Source organism: Anoplophora glabripennis, unplaced genomic scaffold, assembly GCF_000390285.2.
Source record: "Anoplophora glabripennis isolate ALB-LARVAE unplaced genomic scaffold, Agla_2.0 scaffold5, whole genome shotgun sequence".
Lineage (NCBI taxonomy): Eukaryota > Metazoa > Arthropoda > Insecta > Coleoptera > Cerambycidae > Anoplophora > Anoplophora glabripennis.
This window is the reverse complement of record NW_019416525.1, coordinates 3401201-3426776: the sequence shown is the minus strand read 5'-3', so window position 1 is coordinate 3426776 and position 25576 is coordinate 3401201. Positions and strand designations below refer to the sequence as shown.

At 34.5% G+C, this 25576-nt stretch overlaps 1 protein-coding gene across 1 annotated transcript in view; it reads right to left on the bottom strand.

Moving 5' to 3' along the window:
• Positions 1 to 11503: 11503 nt before the first annotated feature.
• LOC108906788 (hematopoietically-expressed homeobox protein hhex) overlaps positions 11504 to 25576 on the bottom strand; it is a 28759-nt gene continuing 14686 nt past the window's right edge. The window contains exon 3 of the mRNA XM_018710148.1: positions 11504 to 12658. Within this exon, the coding sequence (XP_018565664.1) occupies positions 12302 to 12658 (357 nt within the window). The 3' untranslated portion in view covers positions 11504 to 12301. The remainder of the gene's footprint in view (positions 12659 to 25576) is intronic.

The following is a 25576-nucleotide window of genomic DNA, read 5'->3' as shown; positions in this document are numbered from 1 at the left end:
AATGTGAGACTGTTTATAAATGTAAGTACGTATTTCCTGACGATTGAAAGCAAAAAAAAACTAGAAGGCGCCTAATAACGAAGCAAGGATTTTTTTTTAAAATTCACCCCATTTCGTCCCCCCGTACGGGCTGATAAGTGAATGTGAGACTGTTTATTTATGTAATTACTTCTTTCCTGTCGATTTATGGTAAAACGAACACTCGAGGGCACCTTATAAAGAATCAACGAATCTCTTTTTTGAAATTCACCCCATTTCATTCCCCGTACGGGCTGATAAATGAATGTGACACTGTTTATTAATATAACTATGTATTTCCTGACGATTGATGGCTAAAAAAAAAATAGAAGGCGCGTAATATCGAAGCAAAGAATTTTTTTATGAAATTCATCCCATTTCACCCCCCGTACGGGCTGTTAAATGATTGTGGGACTGTTTATGAATGTAATTACGTATTTTCTGACGATTCAAGGCAAAAAGAAACTAGAAGGTGCGTAATAATGGGGCAAGGAATTTTTTTATGAAATTCACCCTATTCATCCCCCCGTACGGGCTGATAAATGATTGTGAGACTGTTTATGAATGTAATTACGTATTTCCTGACGATTGAAGGCAAAAAAAAACTAGAAGGCGCGTAATAACGAAGCAAGGATTTTTTTTTTATGAAGTTCACCCCATTTCATCCCCCCGTACGAGCTGACAAATGAATGTGACACTGTTTATTAATGTAATTACGTATTTCCTGTCGATTGATGGTAAAAAAACTAGAAGGCGCGAAATAACTAAGTACGGAATTTTTTTTAAGAAATTCACCCCATTTCATCCCCCCGTACGAGCTGACAAATGAATGTGACACTGTTTATTAATGTAATAACGTATTTCCTGACGATTGAAGGCAAAAAAAACTAGAAGGGGCGTAATAACGAAGCAAGGAATTTTTTTATGAAATTCACCCCATTTCATCCCCCCGTACGGGCTGATAAATGATTGTGACACTGTTTATGACTGTAATAACGTATTTCCTGACGATTGAAGGCAAAAAAAACTAGTAGGGGCGTAACAACGAAGCAAGGAATTTTTTTTATGAAAACACCATCTCATCCTCCCGTACGAGCTAACAAATGAATGTGACACTGATTTTTAATGTAATTACGTATTTCCTGACGATTGAAGGCAAAAAAAAACTAGAAGGCCCGAAATAACGAAGCAAGATTTTTTTTTATGAAATTCATCCCATTTCATCTCCCCGTACGGGCTGATAATGATTGTGACACTGTTTATGAATGTAATGACGTATTTCCTGACGATTGAAGTCAAAAAAAAACTAGAAGGCGCGTAATAACGAAGCATGGAATTTTTTTATGAGATTCACCCCATTTCATCCCCCGTACGAGCTGACAAATGAATGTGACACTGTTTATTAATGTAAATACGTATTTCCTGACGATTGAAGGCAAAAAAACTAGAAGGCGCGAAATAACGAGGCAAGGAATTTTTTTATGAAATTCACCCCATTCATCTGATACGCCGTACGGTCTGATAAATGATTGTGAGACTGTTTATGAATGTAATAACGTTTTTCCTGAGGATTGAAGACTAATAAAATCTAGAAGGCGCGTAATAACGAAGCAAGGAATTTTTTTTATGAAATTCACCCCATTTCATCTCCCCGTACGGGCTGTTAAATGATTGTGCCTGTTTATGAATGTAATTACGTATTTCCTGACGATTCAAGGCAAAATGAAACTAGAAGGCGCATAATAACGAAGCAAGGAATTTTTTTTATGAAGGTCGAACCATTTCATCCCCCCGTAAGACCTGACAAATGAATCTGACACAGTATATTAATGTAATTACGTATTTCCTGACGATTGATGGTAAAAAGAAACTAGAAGGCGCGAGATAAAGAAGCAAGGAAATTTTTTTATGAAATTCAGTCCATTTCATCCCCCCGTACGAGCTGACAAATGAATGTGGCACTGTTTATTAATGTAATTACGTATTTCCTGACGATTGATGGTAAAAAAAAAACTAGCAGGCGCGTAATAACGAAGCAAGGAATATTTTTTATGAAATTCACCCCGTTTCATCCCCCGTACGGACTGATAAATGATTGTAAGACTGTTTATGAATGTAATTACGTATTTGCTGACGATTGATGGTAAAAAGAAACTAGAAGGCGCGTAATAAAGAAGCAAGGATTTTTTTTATGAAATTCACCCCATTTCATCCCCCCGTACGGGCTGATAAATGATTGTGAGACTGTTCATGAATGTAATTACGTATTTCCTAAGGATTGAAGGAAAAAAAAACTAGAATGCGCGTAATAACGAAGCAAGGAATTATTTTTATGAAATTCACCCCATCTCATCCCCCCGTACGAGCTGACAAATGAATGTGACACTGTTTATTAATGTAATTACGTATTTCCTGACGATTGAAGGCAAAACAACTAGAAGGCGCGTAATAACGAAGCAAGGAATTTTTTTATGAAATTCACCCCATTTCATCCCCCCGTACGAGCTGACAAATGAGTGTGACACTGTTTTTTAATTTAATTACGTATTGCCTGACAATTGAAGGCAAAAAAAAAACTAGAAGGCGCGAAATAACGAAGCAAGAAATTTTTTTATGAATTTCACCCCATGTCATCCCCCCGTACGAGCTGACAAATGAATGTGACACTGTTTATTAATGTAATTACGTATTTCCTGACGATCGAAGACAAAAAAAACCTAGAAGAAACCTAGAAGACGCGTAATAACGAAGCAAGGAATTTTTTTTATGAAATTCACCCCATTTCTTCCCCCCGTACGGGCTGATAAATGACTGTGAGACTGTTTACGAATGTAATTACGTATTTCCTGTTGATTGAATGCAAAAAAAATAGAATGCGCGAAATAACGTAGCAAGGATTTTTTTTTTAATGAAATTCACCCCATTTCATCCCCCCGTACGGGCTGATAAATGATTGTGAGACTGTTTATGAATGTAATTACGTATTTCCTGAGGATTGAAGGCAAAAAAAACTAGAAGGCGCGAAATAACGAAGCAAGGAATTTTTTTATGAAATTCACCCCATTTCATCCCCCCGCACGGGCTGATAAATGATTGTGAGACTGTTTACGAATGTAATTACGTATTTCCTGATGATTGAATGCAAAAAAACTAGAATGCGCGAAATAACGTAGCAAGGATTTTTTTTAATGAAATTCACCGCATTTCATCCACCCGTACGGTCTGATAAATGATTGTGAGACTGTTTATGAATGTAATTACCTATTTCCTGAAGATTGAAGGCAAAAAAAACTAGAAGGCGCGTAATAACGAAGCAAGGAATTTTTTTTATGAAGTTCAACCCATTTCATCCCCCCGTACGAGCTGACAAATGAATGTGACACTGTTTATTAATGTAATTACGTATTTCCTGTCGATTGATGGTAAAAAAAAATAGAAGGCGCGAAATAACGCAGCAAGGAATTTTTTTATGAAATTCACCCCATGTCATCCCCCCGTACGGGATGATAAATGATTGTGAGACTGTTTATGAATGTAATTACGTATTTCACCTGACGATTGAAGGCAAAAAAAAACTAGAAGGCACGACATAACGAAGCAAAAAAATTTTTTTATAAAGTTCACTCCATTACATCCCCCCGTACGAGCTGACAAATGAATGTGACACTGTTTATTAATGTAATTACGTATTTCCTGACTATTGAAGGCAAAAAAAAACTAGAAGACGCGTAATAACGAAGCAAGGAATTTTTTTAATGAAATTCACCCCATTTCATCCCCCCGTACGGGCTGATAAATGATTGTGAGACTGATTATGAATGTAATTACACATTTCCTGACGATTGAAGGCAAAAAAAAACCTGAAGGCGCGAAATAACCAAGCAAGGAATTTTTTTATGAAATTCACCCTATTTCATCCCCCCGCACGGGCTGATAAATGATTGTGAGACTGTTTACGAATATAATTACGTATTTCCTGATGATTGAATGCAAAAAAACTAGAAGGCGCGAAATAACTAAGGAATTTTTATTATGAAATTCACCCCATTTCATCCACCCGTACGGGCTGATAAATGATTGTGAGACTGTTTATGAATGTAATTACGTATTTCCTGACGATTGAAGGCAAAAAAAAACTAGAAGGCGCGAAATAACGAAGCAAGGAATTTTTTTATGAAATTCGCCCCATTTCATTCCCCCGTACGGGCTGACAAATGAATGTGACACTGTTTATTAATGTAATTACGTATTTCCTGTCGATTGATGGTAAAAAAAACTAGAAGGCGCGAAATAACAAAGCAAGAAATTTTTTTATGAAATTCACCCCACTTCATCCCCCGTACGGGCTGATAAATGAATGTGACACTGTTTATTAATGTAATTACGTATTTCCTGACGATTGAAGGCAAAAAAAAACTAGAAGGCGCGAAATAATGAAGCAAGGAATTTTTTTCATGAAAGTCACCCAATTTCATCCCCCGTACGAGCTGACAAATGAATGTGAGACTGTTTATTAATGTAATTACGTATTTCCTGACGATTGAAGGCAAATAAAACTAGAAGGCGCGTAATAATGAAGCAAGGAGTTTTTTTATGAAATTTACCCCATTTCATCCCCCCGTACGGGCTGATAAATGATTATAAAACTGTTTATTAATATAATTACGTATTTCTTGGCGATTGATGGTGAAAAAATACTGGAAGGCACATAAGGAATCAATAAAATTTTTTTAAAAAATTCGCCCAATTAGATCCCCCGTATGGGCTGATAAATGAATGTGAGACGGTATATTAATATAATTACGTATTTCCTAACGGTTGATGGTAAAAAAAAACTAGAAGGCACGTAATAACGAAGCAGACAAATGAATGTGACACTGTTAATTAACGTAATGACTTGTTTCCTGTCCATCTATGGAAAAATGAAAATTCAAAGGCACATTATAACGAAGCAAGGATTTTTTTTTATTAAATTCACCCTATTTCATCCCCCGGTAAAGGCTGGCAAATTAAAGTGCGACAATTCATTAATGTAATGACTTATTTCCTGTCGATTTGTGGTAAAATAAAAACTCGAAGGCACATTATAACGAAGCAAGAAAATTTTTATGAAATTCACCCCATTTCGTCTCTCCGTACGAGCTGACAAATGAATGTGACTCTGTTAGTTAATGTAATTACTTATTTCCTGTTGACCTATGGTAAAATTAAACTCAAAGGGACATTATAACGAATCATATCAACGAATTTTTTTATGAACATAACCCCCGTACAGTATGACGAATGAATCTGTGATCGTTGTCTATGCTAAAATAAAAACAGTCAAAGACACTCATTATAAAAGAGCAATGATTAATTTTTTACGAAATTTTTTAGGCGATCGATTCTAGTCCTACTAGAAAATGTGGATGTGGATAACTGTGCATCCGTCCATTTATCTCCCTGTATGTTTTGGCATTGTATTGCAGAAATATATTTTATTGTAAAATAAATATGACTAATTTTATATCAAAAAATGACGAAATTGCCGTTAGAAAGCAAATTGTTTTCTATGAATTTTTAAAATTTTTAACTACCCAATTGTTTGAAAGAAAGTTTAAAACGAGAATTATACACAAATCAATTTAATACATTTTTTCCTATTCATGTATGCGAAAGCAAAGATTTTCTTACTGGTTAGTCGATTGGAGTGACAATTTTCCTTTCTTTTTCGTCTCTTAATCCGAAAAATACTAACTAAACTGACTTTTACTTGAAATATTCTTATGAACCCAAATTTGTTTAAAAAACTAAAATGCCACTGAAGTTTCGATCGATCAAGGTTGATCACATTAGCCGAAACAAGAAAGATCTTTAATTTACAGTTCTGCGTTTAGGCGCACCCGATTTTCAGTCACATGCGTGCGAAACACATCCTTTCCTACAACCCCCAAACGAGAAAATTCGGAAAAATTTAATTTTTGTTTATGCGGGTCCATTTAATATCTTTTAAGTAATTATTAGACCCGCCTAAATTGGAACTGGACTCGCCTAAACGAAAATTGAATTTTTGCATTTTTGCGAATTTTCTCATTTGGGGGTTGCAGGAAAGGGTGTTCCGCACCTCGGGGGACGACGACACTCGGGGATTACTTCAAGGACATTAAATGGAAGAGATGTGATGAGGAAATTGTCCAGACTAAACGAAAATTAAATTTCTTCGAATTTTTTCACTTGGGGGTTGCAGGGAAGGGTGTGCCGCACCTTGGAGGTGGATGAAACTCAAGTATAACTTCGAGGACATTAAATGCAAGAGATATGGCAAGGAATTGGACCCGCCTAACCGAAAATTTAATTTTTGCGAATTTTCTCTTTTGGGGGTTGCAGGAAAGGGTGTTCCGCACCTCGGGGGAGGACAACACTAGCGGATTACTTCAAGGGCATTAAATGGAAGATATGTGGTGAAGAATTGGACCCGCCTATAAAAAAATTAAATTTTTACATATTTTCTCGCTTGGGGGTTGCAGAAGAGGGTGTTCCCCACATCGGGGATGGGCAAAAGTATAACTTCGAGGACATTCTATGGAAAAGATGTGGCAAGGAATTGGACCCGCCTAAACGAAAATTGAATTTTTGCGGATTTTCTCGTTTGGGGGTTGCAGGAAAGGGTGTTCCGCACCTCGGGGGAGGACGATACTCGGGGATTACTTCAAGGACATTAAATGGAAGAGATCTGGCGAGCAATTTGACCAGACTAAACGAAAATTTAATTTTTCGAATTTTCTCGTTTGGGGGTTGCAGGAAATGGTGTGTTCCGCTCCTCGGAGGCATTTCGAGGACATTAAATGGAAAGGATGTGGCAAGGAATTGGACCCGCCTAAAAGAAAATAAAATTTTACTTGACCAATGTCATTTTCTATGTGACAGCGGCAATTTTAAATAACATGCATGTGTAAGCTCTACCTAAGTGGAAAAAACTAAACAATTGTTAATAATTTACTGCATTACAGTTCATTTTAAATTGAAATTAATGAAATGGTTCGTGATTTTGTACGTGTATTGCAGGAGTGGAACACCTTCATAAAAAACCTTGTAACTCGTACATTATACAGAACGTTTCAAATATATTGTTCCATACTGAAACATTAGTGTTTGCTAGAGATTTAATGAAAATATTAATGAATGAATAAAATTTGTCATCGATCCACTGCAAATAAGCTCGATTGCCTCAAAAAAAATTTGGAATTTGTACATTATACAGTGTTTCTAAAATATTGTTGCAAACTGAAAAAGAATACCTATGTACAGGAAACGCGATTTTGAACAAAAGCTGTTTTTTTACATGGGTTCGAAAATGCTTACTAAAAAAGTTACGGGGTGATAAAGGAGTACTGTCAGAAATTTGCAGTCCAAAATGGCTGTTAAGGTCCAAATAAAACTTGGCACAGGTCTTTAGATTATCGATTATATTAATCAGAAAAATGTATTATATTTGGACGTTTCCTATCTCCTGTTTCAATTTGGCATCATATATTACAGTCTATATATTTTTTCTATGAACTCTATTTTTACCGCCGAGAAAGTTAAAAAATTAAATAGCAAACTTCACAATCACGATAATAAGATTGTAGTTACAGAAACTGTAATAAAGACAGAAGTTTTGTGGTTTTACTGGATAGCTATATACAGTGTGTCCAATAACTCGGCACCATATGGGATACTTTTTTATTATTGGTTTTATGAAAAACAGTTATTCTTGATAAAAAGTTCTGCATGGCCTAAATTCCAAAATGAAATAATCAGATTTCAAGTTTTTGCAGTATTATACGAGTTTTGTCAAAAAATTTAAATTTTGCTCAAGAGTAAAGTATCTTTCTTTTTTACAATATTGACAATCGTTATTAAAAAAGTTGATCCTGATAGAAGCCTACGATCAGATATCCAATATTATCCATCTTCCATTAACACACAGATTTTGTTATTTTTATAAACTCTTCTCTGTATTAGCATTGATAATTTACGTCTAGAGATCGACATTAAATCTAGGATGCACTGACAAACCGATGATTTCAATACAATAAATGTTTTATGATTTTCAAAATTAAATTATAATTTGTTTATTTCCTGTTTATACCCAAAAATTATTAAAGGTTGCTTTTAATGGTAAATGGATAATATTGGATATATGATCGCAGTTTTCTATTAGGATCAACTTTTCTTTATAACGATTGTCGATGTTGTAAAAAATAAAGGTACTTTACTCTTGAGCAAAATTTACATTTTTCGACAAACCTCGTACACGACTGCAAAAAATTGAAATCTGATTTCATTTTGGGTTTTAAGCCATGCAGAACTTTTTATCAAGAATAATTTTTTTTCATAAAACCAATAATAAAAAAGTATCCCATATGGTGTCAACTTAATTGGACACACTGTACTTTTTGGCACTTGATTTGTTGATAGTGGTCGCAAGCGCTGGCGTTTGCTACAAAATTTAATAAAAAAATTTAAAAAATCTGCATCATTATTTTTGAAAATAAATTTTGTGACTCCGAATTTCACATCAAAATTTTAATTTTTTAAATTTCTAGGAATTCCAGATTACTGAATGCATACCGTTTTAGGTACACCTAGTAAAAAAAATTGTAGACACCTAATTTATCAGCAGACGAAAAAAATTATTGTAAAAGCGATAGGTATTTAATCAAAAATTGTACCTACGGCAAAATATAAAATGATTCAATTTCAGTAAATCCGTTGCAATATCTGCAAGAGTCCCTAGCTAAACTAATAAAAACATCCATAAAAATGCAATAAAGACGGAATCTTATAAACTATCCATTCGGTTATTACTTATTTTTATTTTTGAAAATATATTAAATCCCATTTGTACGGCAATATAAAATCTTGAAGTATTTTCTTACTTTGTGTATAAACTGACGCATTTGGCTTTATAGCATGTTTTCCAATAGCGACTTTGGAAATCCATGGAGAGCAATATTTGAATTTATTGTTTGACCGTCTAGTTCTAGCTTAGTTTATGCATTTTGTGGTACTTAAAATGGAAACAATAAAAATGCTACATTCCCGTACATCCCTGCGTCGTAAATTTGGAAATCTAAATCGTACTTAGCTTTCAATAACAATTTTCTACTGGCGGCATCTGTGACTAAATAGTGAAACTAGTATCCAGCGAAGTCGCACAAATGATAGTAAACTTGGCCACATCCAAAATACCAAACAAAATGGATCACTTCTAACAAATCATAGAAACCTTGCAGTTACATTTTTACAAAAATATTCCTAGTATGTATGGTGTTTCCTTAAGTAATACAATTAAATTGTATTGATGTGTCAGATTTACAAATATTTGTGAAAATAACATTCAAGTTAGTGGTGCCATCTTCGTACGAAAGGATGCACTAATTAACTTCGTTAGAAAATATGGTTTACTGAATTTGAAATTGGGATGTAATATTAAATAGATCTATATATTTTAAAGGCATTAACGTTAATAGTATTTAAAAATCCTTTAGAGAGTCTTTATTGCAATTTCGTCCTCTACATATTTTCAAAAGTTCACATTCTACCCGCATAACTGTTTTCTCTTCCCGGAGTTTTTCTAGGAACCACAAACCGGTTTTGAATATCGATTATTCTTGTTTGTTACAAATAAGATAAAAATACGGAAATTTTAACTCACATAATAAAACTAAATTATTTTACCAGTAAAAACTACAAAACTGTTTCTTTTACAAAAAGTTTGATTCCATTTTCAAAAATTGCGTAGCCAAGTATTTGTAATGTGAACTACAATCTCTAATAAGTACGTTGTTAAACTTAATAAAATGATGCAAAAGTATATTGACAAATGTAATATCAACAATAAACACCACTGAAATATCACAAAAGTATTTAATTTTGATTTTGTTTCACGTTAGCAAACGAAATTTTGTAATTTTAAATTCTAACAATTCATAGAAAACGTGCAATTATATACATATTTATATAGATATTCCTTGCACGTATGGGTTCTTCTCAAGTAATACAGTTTAAAAAATTGTTATTAAGGAGTAAGATGTGTTAAATTTACAAATATTTGTGACAATTCGCATTAAAGGAACTGCTGCCGTCTTCGTGAAAATGGAGGATGCACTAATTATCTTCTTTATGAAAATATGAATATAAAAAAGATATAATATTAAATGAATTTATATATTTTGAAGGTGTTAAACAGGTTAAACTTCATACGATTATAACAAATGCTTTAGAATTTCTTTTTACATAAATGCCAATACAAAATCCTAACACTGCCAGACAGTTGATCAGAGATTCACAACCTTCTTCGTAAAACAATTTATTAACAATACTTTCTTGATATTTATTATTATTATTATTTAATTTACTAATTAAATAACGTACCTTGGCAACTGAAAAGATGTTAATCCAATTTCGTCCTCTCTACACGATTGCACTTTTCCCTCGCAAAAATGTTTTCTCTTCCCTCAAGTTTTCTAGGAACTACAAACTGGCTTTTCACTAGTGATTGTTCTTGTTTATAACATATTAAATAAGCACTGAAATTTTAACTAACACATAATAAAACTACACTATTTTACCACTAAAAACTAAAAAACTATCTCAAGAAGGGTTGTCCGTTAACTCCATTTTTTAAAACAATACGTCATCGCGAAACTACTTATTTGCAGTGTTAGTACGTTACTTGCCAACAAAGTAATGCAAAAGTATTTTGGCAACTGTATTATCAACCGTAATTTAAAAATAATCTCTGAAATATTAAAAAAGTATTTAAAATCGGTTTTGTTGCATATAAATAAGGAAAATTATTTAATTTTAAATATTTGGTGGCCGTATTTAAGTACTGATCTCAGCGCCATCTGTATGTAGGAGTCCGAACTACGTTAAAATCACATAGCAAACTGCAATTGTAAGAAAATTGTACCCTTTTATCTCTATTTTGGATTTAAAATCTACTCTAAATTGTGTTTTTAATTTATACGTTGAATTAGACTTATTTTTAATGTGCTTTAACACGTTCACTGCGGTACATACCTCCGGGGGTATATACTTATTATAAAAAATATGCGAATCTCAATAATTACATTTTTACAGTATCTGGAAGTTGCAGAATCTGTAGTTTTTAGAAATAATGATTTTTCTATTTTTTTCTTTTCAAAACTCTTTGCGAATGAAAACGTTAGTATCCTAGGATATATAGTTGCAGATACATGCAAGTTTATAGCAATAATTGTGTTATTTTTAATTTTACAGTGTCAAATGTAAAAAAATTACATATCCCCAGGGATATGTACCGCACACAGAAGAAGTTTTGTTACATATCCCCAAAGATATGTATCGCAGTCAAAGACAAAGTACATTGAGAGTATCTCGCAGTGAACATGTAAATTATTCACGAATGCAGTAAAAAAAACTACAGTTTATACTGAAACGGATTTCTTTATTATACTTACATGAAATGGATCGTTACAAACATCGCATTTACATATAAAATATGATAAATTAGGGGTAAAGTATGCCTACTGAATTTTTATTAAAAATATCTTTCTAATTTGTTAACTCTGTGCAACTAATGAAATTGTACTTTTGTGTAGACATTTTCTCGCTAAACAAAATCTGCCATTTCTAGGAAAATACAATTTGTTCGCATATGTCATTTTATTTTTAATAAGTAAAACATTAACATCTTCTATACACTACAACAGTTCATACAGCCTACCCTGTATAATACATCGCTTAATCAATACACGGAATTAAAAAAAATCCAACTTTCATATTTGTGTGCATAAATAAAACACTAAGAATTGATGTTTTTAGTTAAAAAACAAGTATGGTACCAAAATCTAATGAAAATTTGGATTGAACACCCTGTACATCACTGATATTTGGAAACAATAATTCTATCGAATTATCGAATGTTTTAGGGAAGGTATGAAAAACATTGTTTATGTTTATACCCTGCATAACGCTAAGATCTAACACTAAATTTATATTTACAGTAACGCTGATAACAAAGGGCTCTGGGTTTTGTTATTTGATGTGTAAAAACAGATATGGGATTGTACTGAGGTAAGAAAGGGGCAATTGGTAACATTTTGTTTGCGAATACATAAAATTTTACTAATCTTCCAGTTTAAATGACCTTAAAATCAAAATTTGACACACACACATAATAATAACATTAACAAAAACATAGGATTCAAATTTTGCTTTCGGGTCATCCATTTTCCTAAAAATCTCAGAAGAAAAAATAAAGGAGGTATTCTTAAGATTTTTCTTGAACATCAAACGATAAATTTAATAAAACGTCTTTGGCTGAATCGATCTGATTATGGAAATGGGACTTTGGCGACAGTGGAATTGCGGGATGATTCGTCTGTAAAATATCCTTAAACGTTTTGGCTTGTACGGGGTCTGCTACGGCAGAGGTAACGGAGCTTTTGGTATCACTTTCTATGCTGGAGTTTGAACTCTGACTGTGGCTGTGGCTCTGCTTGAAGATCCTAGTCCTTCCTTCGTCTGAAGACTTCGAACTAGTGTTCTTGTGTTCAGCCGCTTCCACGTTCGATATGTTGTCGATCTTTTTCCACTTGGTCCTCCTGTTCTGGAACCATATCTTAACCTGAAACAAAACCAAATTAATGATGGGCTACCAGCAACTATAATAAAAGAAGTAATACGCAGAAGCAATTATTGAGTGTGCAAAATCCTTTTGAGAACAGTTTGCGGTGCAAATTCTGTTAACGATTCCTTAACAACATTAGCATTATGAAAGTTTAATTTTACTAAACGTTTTTTTTTTCCTACAGAGTGTTTTGATAAACTAGGAGATACAATAAATGTTTTCACGATTTTTTAAATTTTCTTTCTTGTGGCTAATTAAATTATATAGTAAAGTGACTTAATATGGACGATTAATGTTTTCCGTTACTTTCTATAAACACTATTAACGGCTAGCAAGACTCTAAAAGATTCGTGTTTAAACATTAAAAGCTTGAGTTGCGCCTCAATTTTTGCCCACCGTTTGTTTATCTCTAATAAAGGTTGGGCTATTCATAAGGTAAATTGCCATCTGATAAACAAACAGAATAGGCGCATGAATCCAGAAATCAATAGCTAAACGCCGTTAGTTATGCAAGCGATGCATAGCGCGAGATAAACACTCCAAGGGTTGTTCAAAACTGGCATCCCTTGATGATGCGCTATTGATCAATTACAACCCCTGTACGTATGCTTCCCAGTCGTGCTAATTATTATACGGACTCATTATCTGCTCGCTTATGCTCGTGTTTATATCTCAGACTAGCGCTCAGTTTAATTCTCCGTTAAACCGTCAGTTTTTTAATAGCTGCTCTAATCGTGGCAAATCGGATTTATCATGGCACGCCATGTAGACACAATATAATGTATCTGGCGTATATATGTAATCTGGCGTATACACTCTGTAGAGTTGGATGTTAAAAATAAAATAAACATTTTTGTACCTAAAGATGAGTTTATATTGAGGAATATCGCGTTCCATTCGACACTAGCGAAACTAATTCAGGTAAAAAAATGCAGGAACAGTTTAGGGAAATAACAGAGTTCATCTAAAATCGAGGCAATGATCGTTTGGCAGTTCCAAACCTAATTGGGGCTTCTACATTATTAGCCCTCAAAGTATTTGTGATAGTAGCAGGTCGTAGGATATAATTTTGACATAAATGGGGATGCAGAGTAAGCGTGCCGACTTAGCGTTGCCATAGATACGACTTGCCGCTTCTTAAAGCCCAGAGTCGCTCCTAGAATGTATTCAAAAGTTTCAAATAATAATTTTAGTCTAATTTCATTTTCATGAGTATTTTGTTCGCGATCATAAACGAAAATAAAAAAATTCTCACGCTCTGTGTTTATTGAAAAATGAAACAATTATTTCACCGGCTCAAAACAATGAAAACTTTTGATCGACCTGTTTCGCATAGACGCATTTAATAACTCTAACAAAGCCATATAATCAAAACGCCATAAATGTATGTTTAATCCAAAACAAAAGTAATTAATTAAATTAACTGACAAAGTTTCCGTTACTCTATTGTTCAATACGAGCTTATAGTTGGCTCCGAAGTTAAATAATAGCTGCGTTAGCGTTGGGGGCATTCGTAAATAGTTTTTGGAACGATTTGGAAATATAATCCGTGTAGTCAAAAGCGTTTGAACCCTTCAAAAATGTTTTAATATGTGTCTCTGTTTATATGACTATGATATGCTGTGGTGTGTCTATGTTTGAGTAATACTAGAAAGCAATTATTTTCTGTCCACCGGGTCCGGACTACAAATCTAAAAACGGCTTCTAGCAATTAGCTTCTCCATTCGGGAACAAAAAAGTAATTGGTTATCAATCAAACAACAACATTACTCGCAACGAAATCAGGGTTAATTAATATTAGAGGTGGAACTGTATAAAACGCCACGAATAAATGTTGATCGGTTGGAATAGCACGACGATAGATGTGTACAATAATAATTACAAAGTGGTGCTTAACTATCATCGTATCGGTGTTTCAATTGAGTTTGTCGTCGGATGCTTAACGGGTTGGAATAGGCCGAGGCAGGGCCGGACTGCGGAATTTCCTAACCACCCTTAAAAAATGCTGTTTATTTGTGCAATGGGGCGTTTTCCAACGTTTTAAGTACATACGAAATGAAAGTGGGTAAAAAATTATGTCCCCAATTTTTTAATTATTCATTTTGACCCCATTCAAGACCTAAAAAATACGTTTGTCGTCAAGCGAAAATTAGCAATTTCTAGAATATTTTATATGTTGCAGTGGCAAAATGAGCGAGTCAGCAATACCATTTTCGCGTTTTGCCAGATTCACCCAACCAGAATCATAAATGAGGTTAATAGCGAGAATTTGTTATAATAAAACTAATATCTACTTGCAAATTGCCTAAAATTATGGTTAAAGTTTCCGGATCTTAGTAACTGGTTCCTTCAGCATATTTTTTAAAATTTATATTCAGAAAAAGATACGTGTAAAAGATTGGAATTTTTCTCAACAATTTCTCCCTCGAGATAATTAATGAATGTTGTGACGTCATAACACTCGTTAGCGGCGAGCCCACGTACTGGGCTGGGTCTCACATACATCATAGTGATCAGGAAAATGTATCCTATAAAAGGGGATGGCGTATATATTTTTTTTGTAATATCTTAAAAGCTTCTCGAGATATCTTATTGCTGTTGTACGTTTTAAACTTGGGGTATATGAAAACTAATTTATGTGTGCACGGCTCACCCCAGAAAAAAGATCCGATAATATCATTTTTCTCATATCGGTAAATCGCTGTCTGCATTTTTTTTTATTAAAATCAAACAAAAAAGTGCTTAGGTTGTGATATCAGTAAGTCGTTGATTGCGTTTTTTTAGCCCTGGGCCCACCCCAAGCAAAAATCCTAGGTACGCCCATGTGCAGTAAAAGTTTTTCCAGACATATTATTCAGATTTTCGAGTTGAAATGAGGGTATAGATCAATATTTTTCAAAAGTTTGAAAATAAGTAGGTAAACATAAGTTGAGGATAAAATAGTGACAGTCACCCCCTAAAACTAAGATATCAAAAATTATGTACCATCGAATTTAAAGAGTTATTAAGTTTATACAAAAAGATACAATTATTTTGTATTATTTCTGTAAATTATTGATGAAAATTTAGAAAATCACTAAAAGTTATAAAGAATCGTCGAAAGAATATATTTATATAAAAATATAAACTGACTTCACGAAAAAATAGGGTTATCATTCACTCAAGCAGTTCAGGGGGTACAACCAGACCAAGTGAGACATTTTTTAGCTACAAGCACTTGAGTGGTTCGCGAATCCGCGTCCGAGTCATAACTAAATAGAAGGCCGTTAAATATTGAAAGTCCGTCTCTGTCCGGTGGGTCGGGCGGCAGGCAATGTATTACTGAACACATCGATTAGTGTTCCAACTGGAAATGGCCACTAGAGCCGTTTGAGCCTCGATCATCGCTCCGTTTCACCTGATTCTCCTCTATGTCGCTCTTTCGATAAAAGCATCCACCCTTGCGGAGTTCCCCGGCTGGGAAACCTTTAAATAAATAACTCATAAACTAATCTCAGTCATTTTCAGTGTATCAACCCACGGATTTTTTCAACGTTAACGTCCACGTTTTTAGACTGGAACGGTGGTTTCACGGACCGAGCCCAATTTATTAATGGCTCGAGCAAAAAAAATTTTTTCGTCAAAGATTTGCTTAAAATATTTAAACGCTTGTCATTTTTTTTAATCTCTGCCCTTTTGTGAGGCAAAACATCAAAATGTAAGATAATTTTTCCCCGGGGAAAATGGGCCTAACGCCTAACGTTTCTTGTTTTTTAGATCACTGAATTTTTAAAATAAAATGTTAGCTGTATCTCTTCCAAAACACATCAGTCTATATTGGAATTAGGTATAGGGTCATAAATGTGACAGCGGCATTCTGTGACATAACTTTTTTGAGGTTAATTTTTTTTATATTTTATCAGCCTCTGAATGTATGGTAACTTTTTCTAAAACACCCTGTACATGTGTATAATCTCTCACAAGTCGCCTTTACTAGTTTTAAAGTTAATCATAACCGTTAATTTAAAGTTCCTACCGACTACCATAGAACACTGAACTACGATCTATTACTGAATCACAGAACATAGAAGGAATATCGAAATGCCTTTGCCTAAAGTAAACACTATAGAGCTATTTTTTAATCAAATTTAAGACATTTTCCTAAATTTTTCCAAATGCATTGAAATTTGATCACAGGCAAGCTTTTGAGGATGCTACAATATTTGTTGAGATAGAATTGAAATAAAACATATTTCTTTGTTACGTTGTTTTTAACTTGAGCCCATATAATTCCAAGAGAGTTCTAGGAATTCCGTCTCAATAAATATCGTACGGACTGTACATAGTTTAGTGTTGTGTTAAGAAAACGTTGTTTCTGGTAGGAAAGTTGCAATAATATGGTATAATTATTTCTGGTAATTTATTTTGGCAAAATTTCCAGCCGCCACGCTATTACTCCTCGTTATTTTGAGTTAAACGTTTTGGCATGGACATCATATCTTTTTCCAAACAATTTAAAGCACCTCTGTCAAATTTTTAAATGATTTACACATGGGAAATCACATCAAATGCCAGAGTTAAAGAAATATTTGTCCGCCGTTTCTAAATAAACATTAATTATATTTGCTGGCACATTTTCCTAGACGCTTAAGTGGCCCGCAAAATAATTGGGGATCAGGGCAGGAGTTCCAAAGTTTAAAACACTGGCCACCGTTACGAAATAGAGTAATAAACGTACACAATCGCAAAAGAATATTTACGGAACATTGAGGCAAAGTTATTGAACTTAGATATTGCATTCGGTGATTATTAAATAATGTGCCAATTATCTTATTTGTCTTTTTACATAAGAAGGTTTAGCTGGCGTAAAATTGGCGTCAAAGGGGAGCATCGTTTAATTTGCTAATTGGGAGTCGTAAAAATTAAACCCCAGCTTCCTGCCTCATTTAACTGAGTTATGTCGTAAATCACAACTGATCATTTTGATCACTAGTTGGAATTGTTGGAAAGTTCGAATCATATGTAAAAATAATATCACAATCTCCCGTATTATTTTCATTGTTAAACTGATAAAACTGTGAATACATCTAGAGCTAGGTTTATGCGGTTATCATTTTTGCTATAAATTTTAGTTTTAATTTAAAGCGTGTCTATATATATTTTTTATCGGATTATATTTGCATCGAGCTACTTCCACCCGGTGCTTCTGGCTCCAAAAAAACTTCTTTAACCAAGCCGGGAGAGGTGCAGTTTTTGCTTCTGGTAATTTAATGAGCCTTTTATCGATTCTCCATTTTGTTTTGTTCGACAATTAGCATATATGAAAGTTTACGATCGGCTTGATTTACTGCTTTCAAGTGCAAGTCCTTTTTTGCCTCAGAACTTCCCAAGAGGTGTGGTTAATCTACTAATTAAGGATATATTTTACAAAGTTACTGGTTACACCAAATATATGGGTGACTGTAGCTGTTGCCTACGGTAGAATTACGTTGAAGATATTTCATACTCGCAAACCTGCTCGTTTCAAAAAATTATGTTACACACTGAAGGTAAAATTGTGTGTAAATTTAAATGAAACGCGTGGAAGATTACATCGTATATTAATTATGCAGAAATTTCTGCATCCACAGCTAGGTATTTATTTAATTTCCCATATTATATGTAGTCGATGATTTGCATAATTATTTATTCTGTTTGAATCTGTGAGAATAACAATCTGTTGTGCGTTGTAAATATTAGGTTTACGTTTCAAAACAAATAACACCACGGTATAGGCAACGGTAATACCTGTTCAATGTACCGAAATTACAAAAAAATTACCCAACTGCAAAATATTATTAATTGAAAAGATGGTTTAGAATACACTGTATCAGTGTTAACATCATCGTATATATAAATAACATGTAACTTTGTATCCGCCAGTACATTTTTTTTTCGGATTAAAAAAGTAATGGAATTAGGAATTAATTTAAAAACAGCTTTTTGCGGCAATTAGGTAAATTGATCGTTATACATAAACAAACAAATATGCGTAATCCATCGGTTTATGAGAGATACGGGCATATTCAAATTAAACAAGAAAACAGAACACCATTTCAATAATCATCAAACAGGCTTTCCGACAATTAAACTAAATACATCCACCTGATAATAGTTTTTAATTCAGCTCCATCGGAATGCAATTTCATTGAAACTGATATTTGTCTTCAAACACATAAAATTCCGGTTGATAATTGGGAATTTAACGAAAATGTAACATAGCACCAATTTTATTGATGAATGCGTTGATTAGATTATAATATCCAGTTGAAGCGTTAATTTTATTGCGCGAATAAATATTCGAACGGCCAGGAAAGTGGGGGATCCGCAGAACCGTTTACTAAGAGCGTCGCGTCGATTAAAACAACGCTAGCAAAACTGATACCCGCTCGAAAAAAGCACACATTACTCGGGGCAACTCTTGGCAAGGGTGAGCTGCTCGGCCACTTCAGATCTATAACTCGACGAATAACTTGAAACAAAAGCAGCTTCTCATACACGACTTCAAAATTTAATTGCATACTAACAACCAAAAAAAATAGTTTGCATTTAATTTCTGATACAGGGCGTTAAGTATTTACGAAACCGCATATTATTATAACAATAATCAATCAAAATTAAAACGAGTTAATGAAAGTTTATAATCCTAGATTGGAAATATGCCTCGAATAACTTTATTTAATTTTAAACTTTAAATCATCAGCATGAATTAATTTATGACAGTTAAGTTAAACTGCAATGTCGTTAACGAAAATAGAAAATAGAAGGAGGCCCAGATTAGAGCCCTGGGGTACTCCAGAAGTCATAAGATACCGACTAAGTTTTAGCAGATTGACACAAAACCGTATTTCAGACGACTGCTGTCAAAAATTTCGAAAACGGGCTCCAAAAACGTTCCTTCGCGTTAAGGGAATCCCCATCAAACATCTTCACACATTTACATTGCCGCGTAAAGTGACCGTCATTTAAATTAATTAAATATACGGCGGTGATAAAATCGTGAGCTCGAAGCGTTCCGCTTTTCTGGAATGATGATACATGCATAGCTTACTAAGTGGTCTGTTGGTATTGTGTCAACGCAGTTACTCGTTTGTCCGCCAGAGTGCACGATTTATCGCTCAATAAATTACTGAGACTATCCTTCTCTGGCTCATTCGTTATGGTTTGGTTGTTTCGGGGGGGGGCGGAGTCTCGCCACTCCACTAATATACAAATCATTGCCGTTACTCTCTCGCACGCCGTTACATTGTCGATTGTCGCCAGCTACTGCCTTAATCACTGATAGATTATTATATATCAGATATAATTGCCACTCAAACAGACCTCACGTTACGCCGGTCTATCCTACGGCTTTTACTTTATCGCCGCTTGCTCCAGACCTTCGATACGGGGTGATACGCCAACCCGAGCCAATATGGTTTATTTCACAGCCATAAGAATTTTAGGAATTTCATCTTTCCAATGTACTCAAATAATTTACTTTGCATGACAAAATCTATACGGGTACTTTTATTATTTTCAACGATCAATTGCTAAGACATTATTAACGATGTAATCTTCGAACTTAATATAATAGTTCGCTCATGTAATAACCCGCCTGAAAAGTTTGATAAAAAAATCATTAGCGTTGGAATTACAGACAAATACAGGGTGTTAGAAGTTTGGCTGCCTTAATTTTAACAGACGATAGAATACATTAAAATAAACAAAAAGGACCTTATATGACATGGGTCCTAAACTCAACCATTTCCGAGAAAAAAATTATCAAAATCTCCAAATTGATGTACAAAAGTTCGATTAATTAAGGAATATTGACATAACTGCGTGCATAGAATACCATAAAATACAATGTTTATCACTTTTTTGAATTTCTTTGTTTAATTCTAAAAAATAATTAGCGTAATAAATTTAAAATTCATATCGAGCAATGCGACAACGGCGCGACGGATAACACGAGGTACTAAGCCGTCCGGCAATACGCAATTCAGTAGGTATCTGGAATTGGACCGTGTCTGAGTGTTTTTTGCGCACCACTATTTCCTTTTCTTGAGGTGTTTTCCAGCGAGTGCGCGGAAATTGGATTCGAAGGTGTCGTGGGTACATCGAAAATGGTGGTGGACATTTTGAGCATATTTGTTTGTACTTGTGCGATTAAAAGTTAAGTTCCTGTTTTAAGAGATTCATAATTACTAAAATTCGAGCTGAAATTTAAGCACAACGCTATCTTCGTACTACAAAATCGATACATTTTATTTTTTTTTATTTAAAAACTGGAAAATAATTGTCTTGAAATTTACTGTTTCACAATAATAGTTGTTTACATTTTTTCCGTAGGACAAGTCTGCCGCGTGCACACGCGTGTGATGAAATTCCCCAATATTAATACTCGCTGTATTTTGAAAACTGTTTATCTTACGCCCCTGTAATATACAACTTTTTTGTTCATTTATGATTTTCTACGATACAAAATTTGACAGTTAAAACCTCACGGATACCTTTTAATTTGTTAAAATTTTTAATAAACGTGTCTATTTTTTAAAGCACTGAAAAATACACGGAAGCCGTGTTGTGACGTCACACCACTCTTTAGCGACTAATCCACACACTTCCACATACTTATAGTTGTGTCTTACGTACAGCATATCGTCGACATAAGTTCTGTCTACTACTCGAGTGGGGTGACGTCACAAACGCTCTTTGAACGACTTGGAAGGTTTCAAACAATTTTAAGAATTAAAAATTATTTATCGCGGTGAGTATTAAAGCTATCGACCTGATTTTTTCACCACATATTTAGGGGGTTGAGTGCTGACGGTAAATGTAAAAATATGTTGTACGTAAATTAAATTTTACTGAATTAATTCATTGCTCAAACTTTGACAATATATGTTTCGTCGTTACAGCCCGTGATATTGCGTGCTGAACCAATTCCAATCGATGGATGCTCCAGTGTTTATATCCAGAGACAGGCATAATTGTTTGATAATTGATATTGACAGATCAATTCCTAAATAAAATACTAATAGTACTCCAACGGTTTTGTTGCATTTATGGATTATGCAAACAGTAATTATTATGATTGGTTTAATGTCGTTCATCGTTTATCCACACAATGGTGGTCGATTTTCCACTGGAAGCGTTTTCCGTGAAAAATATTGGATTATTTTTTGACACACTTTTAAACTTGTGTTAAAGAAGAGTTTTTATTACACAGAAGAATAATTATAAAACGCGAGAAAATAATTGTATACTGGTATATTAAATAGACGAACTTCTAACCAACTCGGTAACACTACCTTTCGAGTTCACAGAACTGAGGAAATAAAATTTATAAACAATTTAATTCTAAGAATGCATGCAGCAAAAGCTTATTTAATGATGAGATCTTGTTACTTCGCTTCAATCCGCCTGCTAACGCGTTTTTAAAAACTATCCTTCTTAGTAAATTTTTCATGCGAGTTGCTGAATTTTGGAGGTTTAGATATGAACGTACAAACCGTTCACCCTGTACAACTGAACCCAGACCTCAAATCCCATCGTACACATGCATTATTAACAATTCCAATTTAGTATTTATTAAGAATTACGCGATCCGCTGTTAAATTATCGAAGTGAACACAAATATGTCATGTACCTATTTAAATTAATTTCAATTTGTGTTTGACAAAGCAATAAGTTATAAATATAAATGATGATCCAATGTTGGCCAATACCATTAATCATTTAGGTTTTACTACTAAAGTGCGGCTGATCATTACGATTTCATCCTGATAAGCGGAATTCTATGGTATGTTGAATAAATTGTGGTATTAAATACATCGCAGACAAGTTTGTCCGCCCTAATATATTTATAACGCTACGATTCCATCTCTATTTAACTCCCTTATTAACCGTTACCTTTTAATAAACGTTTAACGATCTCAGACGTTTAAATATAATGCGAAGCGTAAAACGTATATTCAAATGCCCCGAAATAGACAACAAAAGGAATGAAAATTACAATAAAAGCAAAAACTATTTAGTTGCTACAAAACGAATTGCATAATAAATTGTTTAACATACTTGTTTTTATTAAACTGCTGCTTACAATGTAAATAGTGTAAACGTAATGTGGTTAGTTCCAAGAAGAATGGAAATCAAAGAAATACTGCACGTACCTACAAATATATTTATAATTACTTATTTTTTCGAACGTGCGATACTGCTTAAATTAACTTTTTAGAACGTGTAAATCAATTAATCAATATTCCATTAAATGTACGCGGGCGGCCCTCCTATCCTCCAAATTTCGGTCCACTCGATCCCGACGAGTAATAAATTTTATTGATCCGCTCCCTGCTTTTATCCACTTAGGAAGAATCGATCTGGAGATCTGTGGCTTTAGCAATTATTGTCAACCGCTTTAGGGTAGGCTAAATAGTGAATATATAGATATGTATGCGGTACAATTAGCAGAACGTTTTAGTGGGTATTACAATGAGTATTGATCGGTTAGTTGGAGCACAGAGAACTGACATTTGTGATTTGTTGTCGATATCAAACGAGCTACTGCCGCTAACTTCCATTAGCAAAGGGGTTTAACGCGCGAATTTGGCCCGGTTTTAAGTCTGCTTGCCGTACGAGTCCATGTATGATGTGGTTTATACGTTTTTTTATATCAACTAAGGTGACATTAGTGGTAGTTTCTATGTACATTCAACGAGCGAAATTCTTCACCGATGTTTCGAATTCCGGCGAAATCTAAACCCGAAAAATTCAAAGGTAGAACTCTAAAATGGCCTTGAGGTCACCATTAACCAAAATGATTGTCAGCATTGGAGAACCACACACAACCTAGTCAACCAAGTCTAAATTTTCCAAATCTGTCGCGGACCTCATAACAGAGCCCCGCGCTGAACCAGCGTCGATATTGATCGAACGTGAGCCCAGGGACTGTGCAGTTCAATAACCAGTGTCGGATATTGGCCAGTACTATGTTTTGTTCATTAACTACAAAATAGGCAATAAATCTCATTTTTTTAAAAATCTTACATTGCTTACATAGCACACATACCACCCAGGTCCCCCCTGCGGTGAAGATTCTAAGGGATTAAAGCTGCCATACACAGCTTCTAAAGCTCTCCAAGGAGGGAAATTTGATTCAAGCTCTAAAGCTTCCATACAAACACAAGCTCCTAAAGCTTTCATACGAGTTCCTAAAGCTTCCATATAGGCTCTGAAAGGAGACCATACACACATAAACTTTAGTGCTCTAGCCTAGCATATCAGAGAGAGTGAAATAGACACTAGAGTACCATACTTGACAGTGACCTCATATAACAAAGGGAGAGACACCCATTCCAATATGAAGGTGTGTATATTCCCTTAATATGGTCAGCGATAATGAAGCTCGTCCAACAACCCATCAATTTCTTGGTGAATTTTCGGAACATCGGCGAAAATTTATTTTCCGCTTCGCGTTTCATATGACTATTTCAAATAATCATTGTTCCGACTTTCCTGCAAAGATCAGGACTGGTTGCTCCTTCAACTGTTTGGGTCACTTAAATGAATTAAAGTTTAAACGTACTTTGAACTGTTTTATTATTTTTTATTTCAGTTGCATTAACAAAATAAGGTATAGTCCGTACGATATTTGTCGAGATGGAATTCAAAGAAGACCCCTGTGTCACTTTCTTGGAATTAACCGCATTCGACACCCGAGGTAGAAAGACATTGACGGAAAATTTCAAGGCACGCCCCTGCCACCGATAATTTTCTTAGAATTCTACCTCAACAATATTGTACGGCCTGTATGTCGAGTTTCTTATTTAGTACTGATATTTTCTGATGGTACAACTGCAATTTGCTACGAGTTAGTGTACACCGAGATAAGAATAATGAAAAATTCCTTAAACGTAAGACGAAAACAGACCGTCCGATCTAATACAGACCGATACGATTGCCTTGCCATGCCTGTAGCTTGTGCAACATCAAGAGAGAAGCAACCCCTCTAAAATTTCCCTGTCTGTCACTTATTTTAAACCCTCGCTCGGCTTAATATTGCTATCAACTCTCCAATTTATAAACTGGCGTAAATGCCATTCAAAAAAATCTGTTAGCAGTGCCTACATTACTTTTCTTTAGCCCGCCTCGTCAGGTATTCAGTCTCGCGCGTAACGCCACTCAGTTTATGGCCACCTAATACATTAAGTGTAATTCGGGGGTAAAACTTTATAAGAATTTTTATTGCACCCTTCACGCTGTTGGAAATGTCCCTAAAAATGTTTACAGATCGCTAAATGGACAGAATCATACTAAATTAAAAATTAAACTAGTAACGGATAAAACATAACCTCACAATTTGCTGTTTTTATTATCACTTTAAATAGTGTCACAATATTCAACGGTTTGTTTACATTTTATCTCACCTGCTTTGTTTGTACGCAAAAACTAGAATTGGGAATAGAGCATGCAACAATTTACGGATTGTAAGAAAAAAAGTGAGTTGATTAAACATTTTGTGCCATGCCGTTGGCGTTAGAGTATAGGCTCTGGCAAATTAATGCAGCAATTCATTAAGTTACTTTGTAAACATACTCGCTGTTTGCTCTAGGGGCCATTACGTGGCTTTATAGTCAGTTATACTATAAAATAGCTTTTCCATTCGGCCACTAAAAATTGTTTCCATTACACGCCAACAAATTGAGCCGTATGAAGTGGTTTATTAACACTTAACAGAATTGATGTTTACAGGTAGTTATGCGACGTTCCATAAAATTTCGCAGCGGATGAGACATTTTATCTCGGGGTACAAGAGGACGAGAAGCGAAGCGAGAATAAAAAAGAGATAATATTTTATTCCTCGGTCTAACCGCAAGGATTAGCAGGAAGTCGGGGACCTCTCCGTAATGAGAA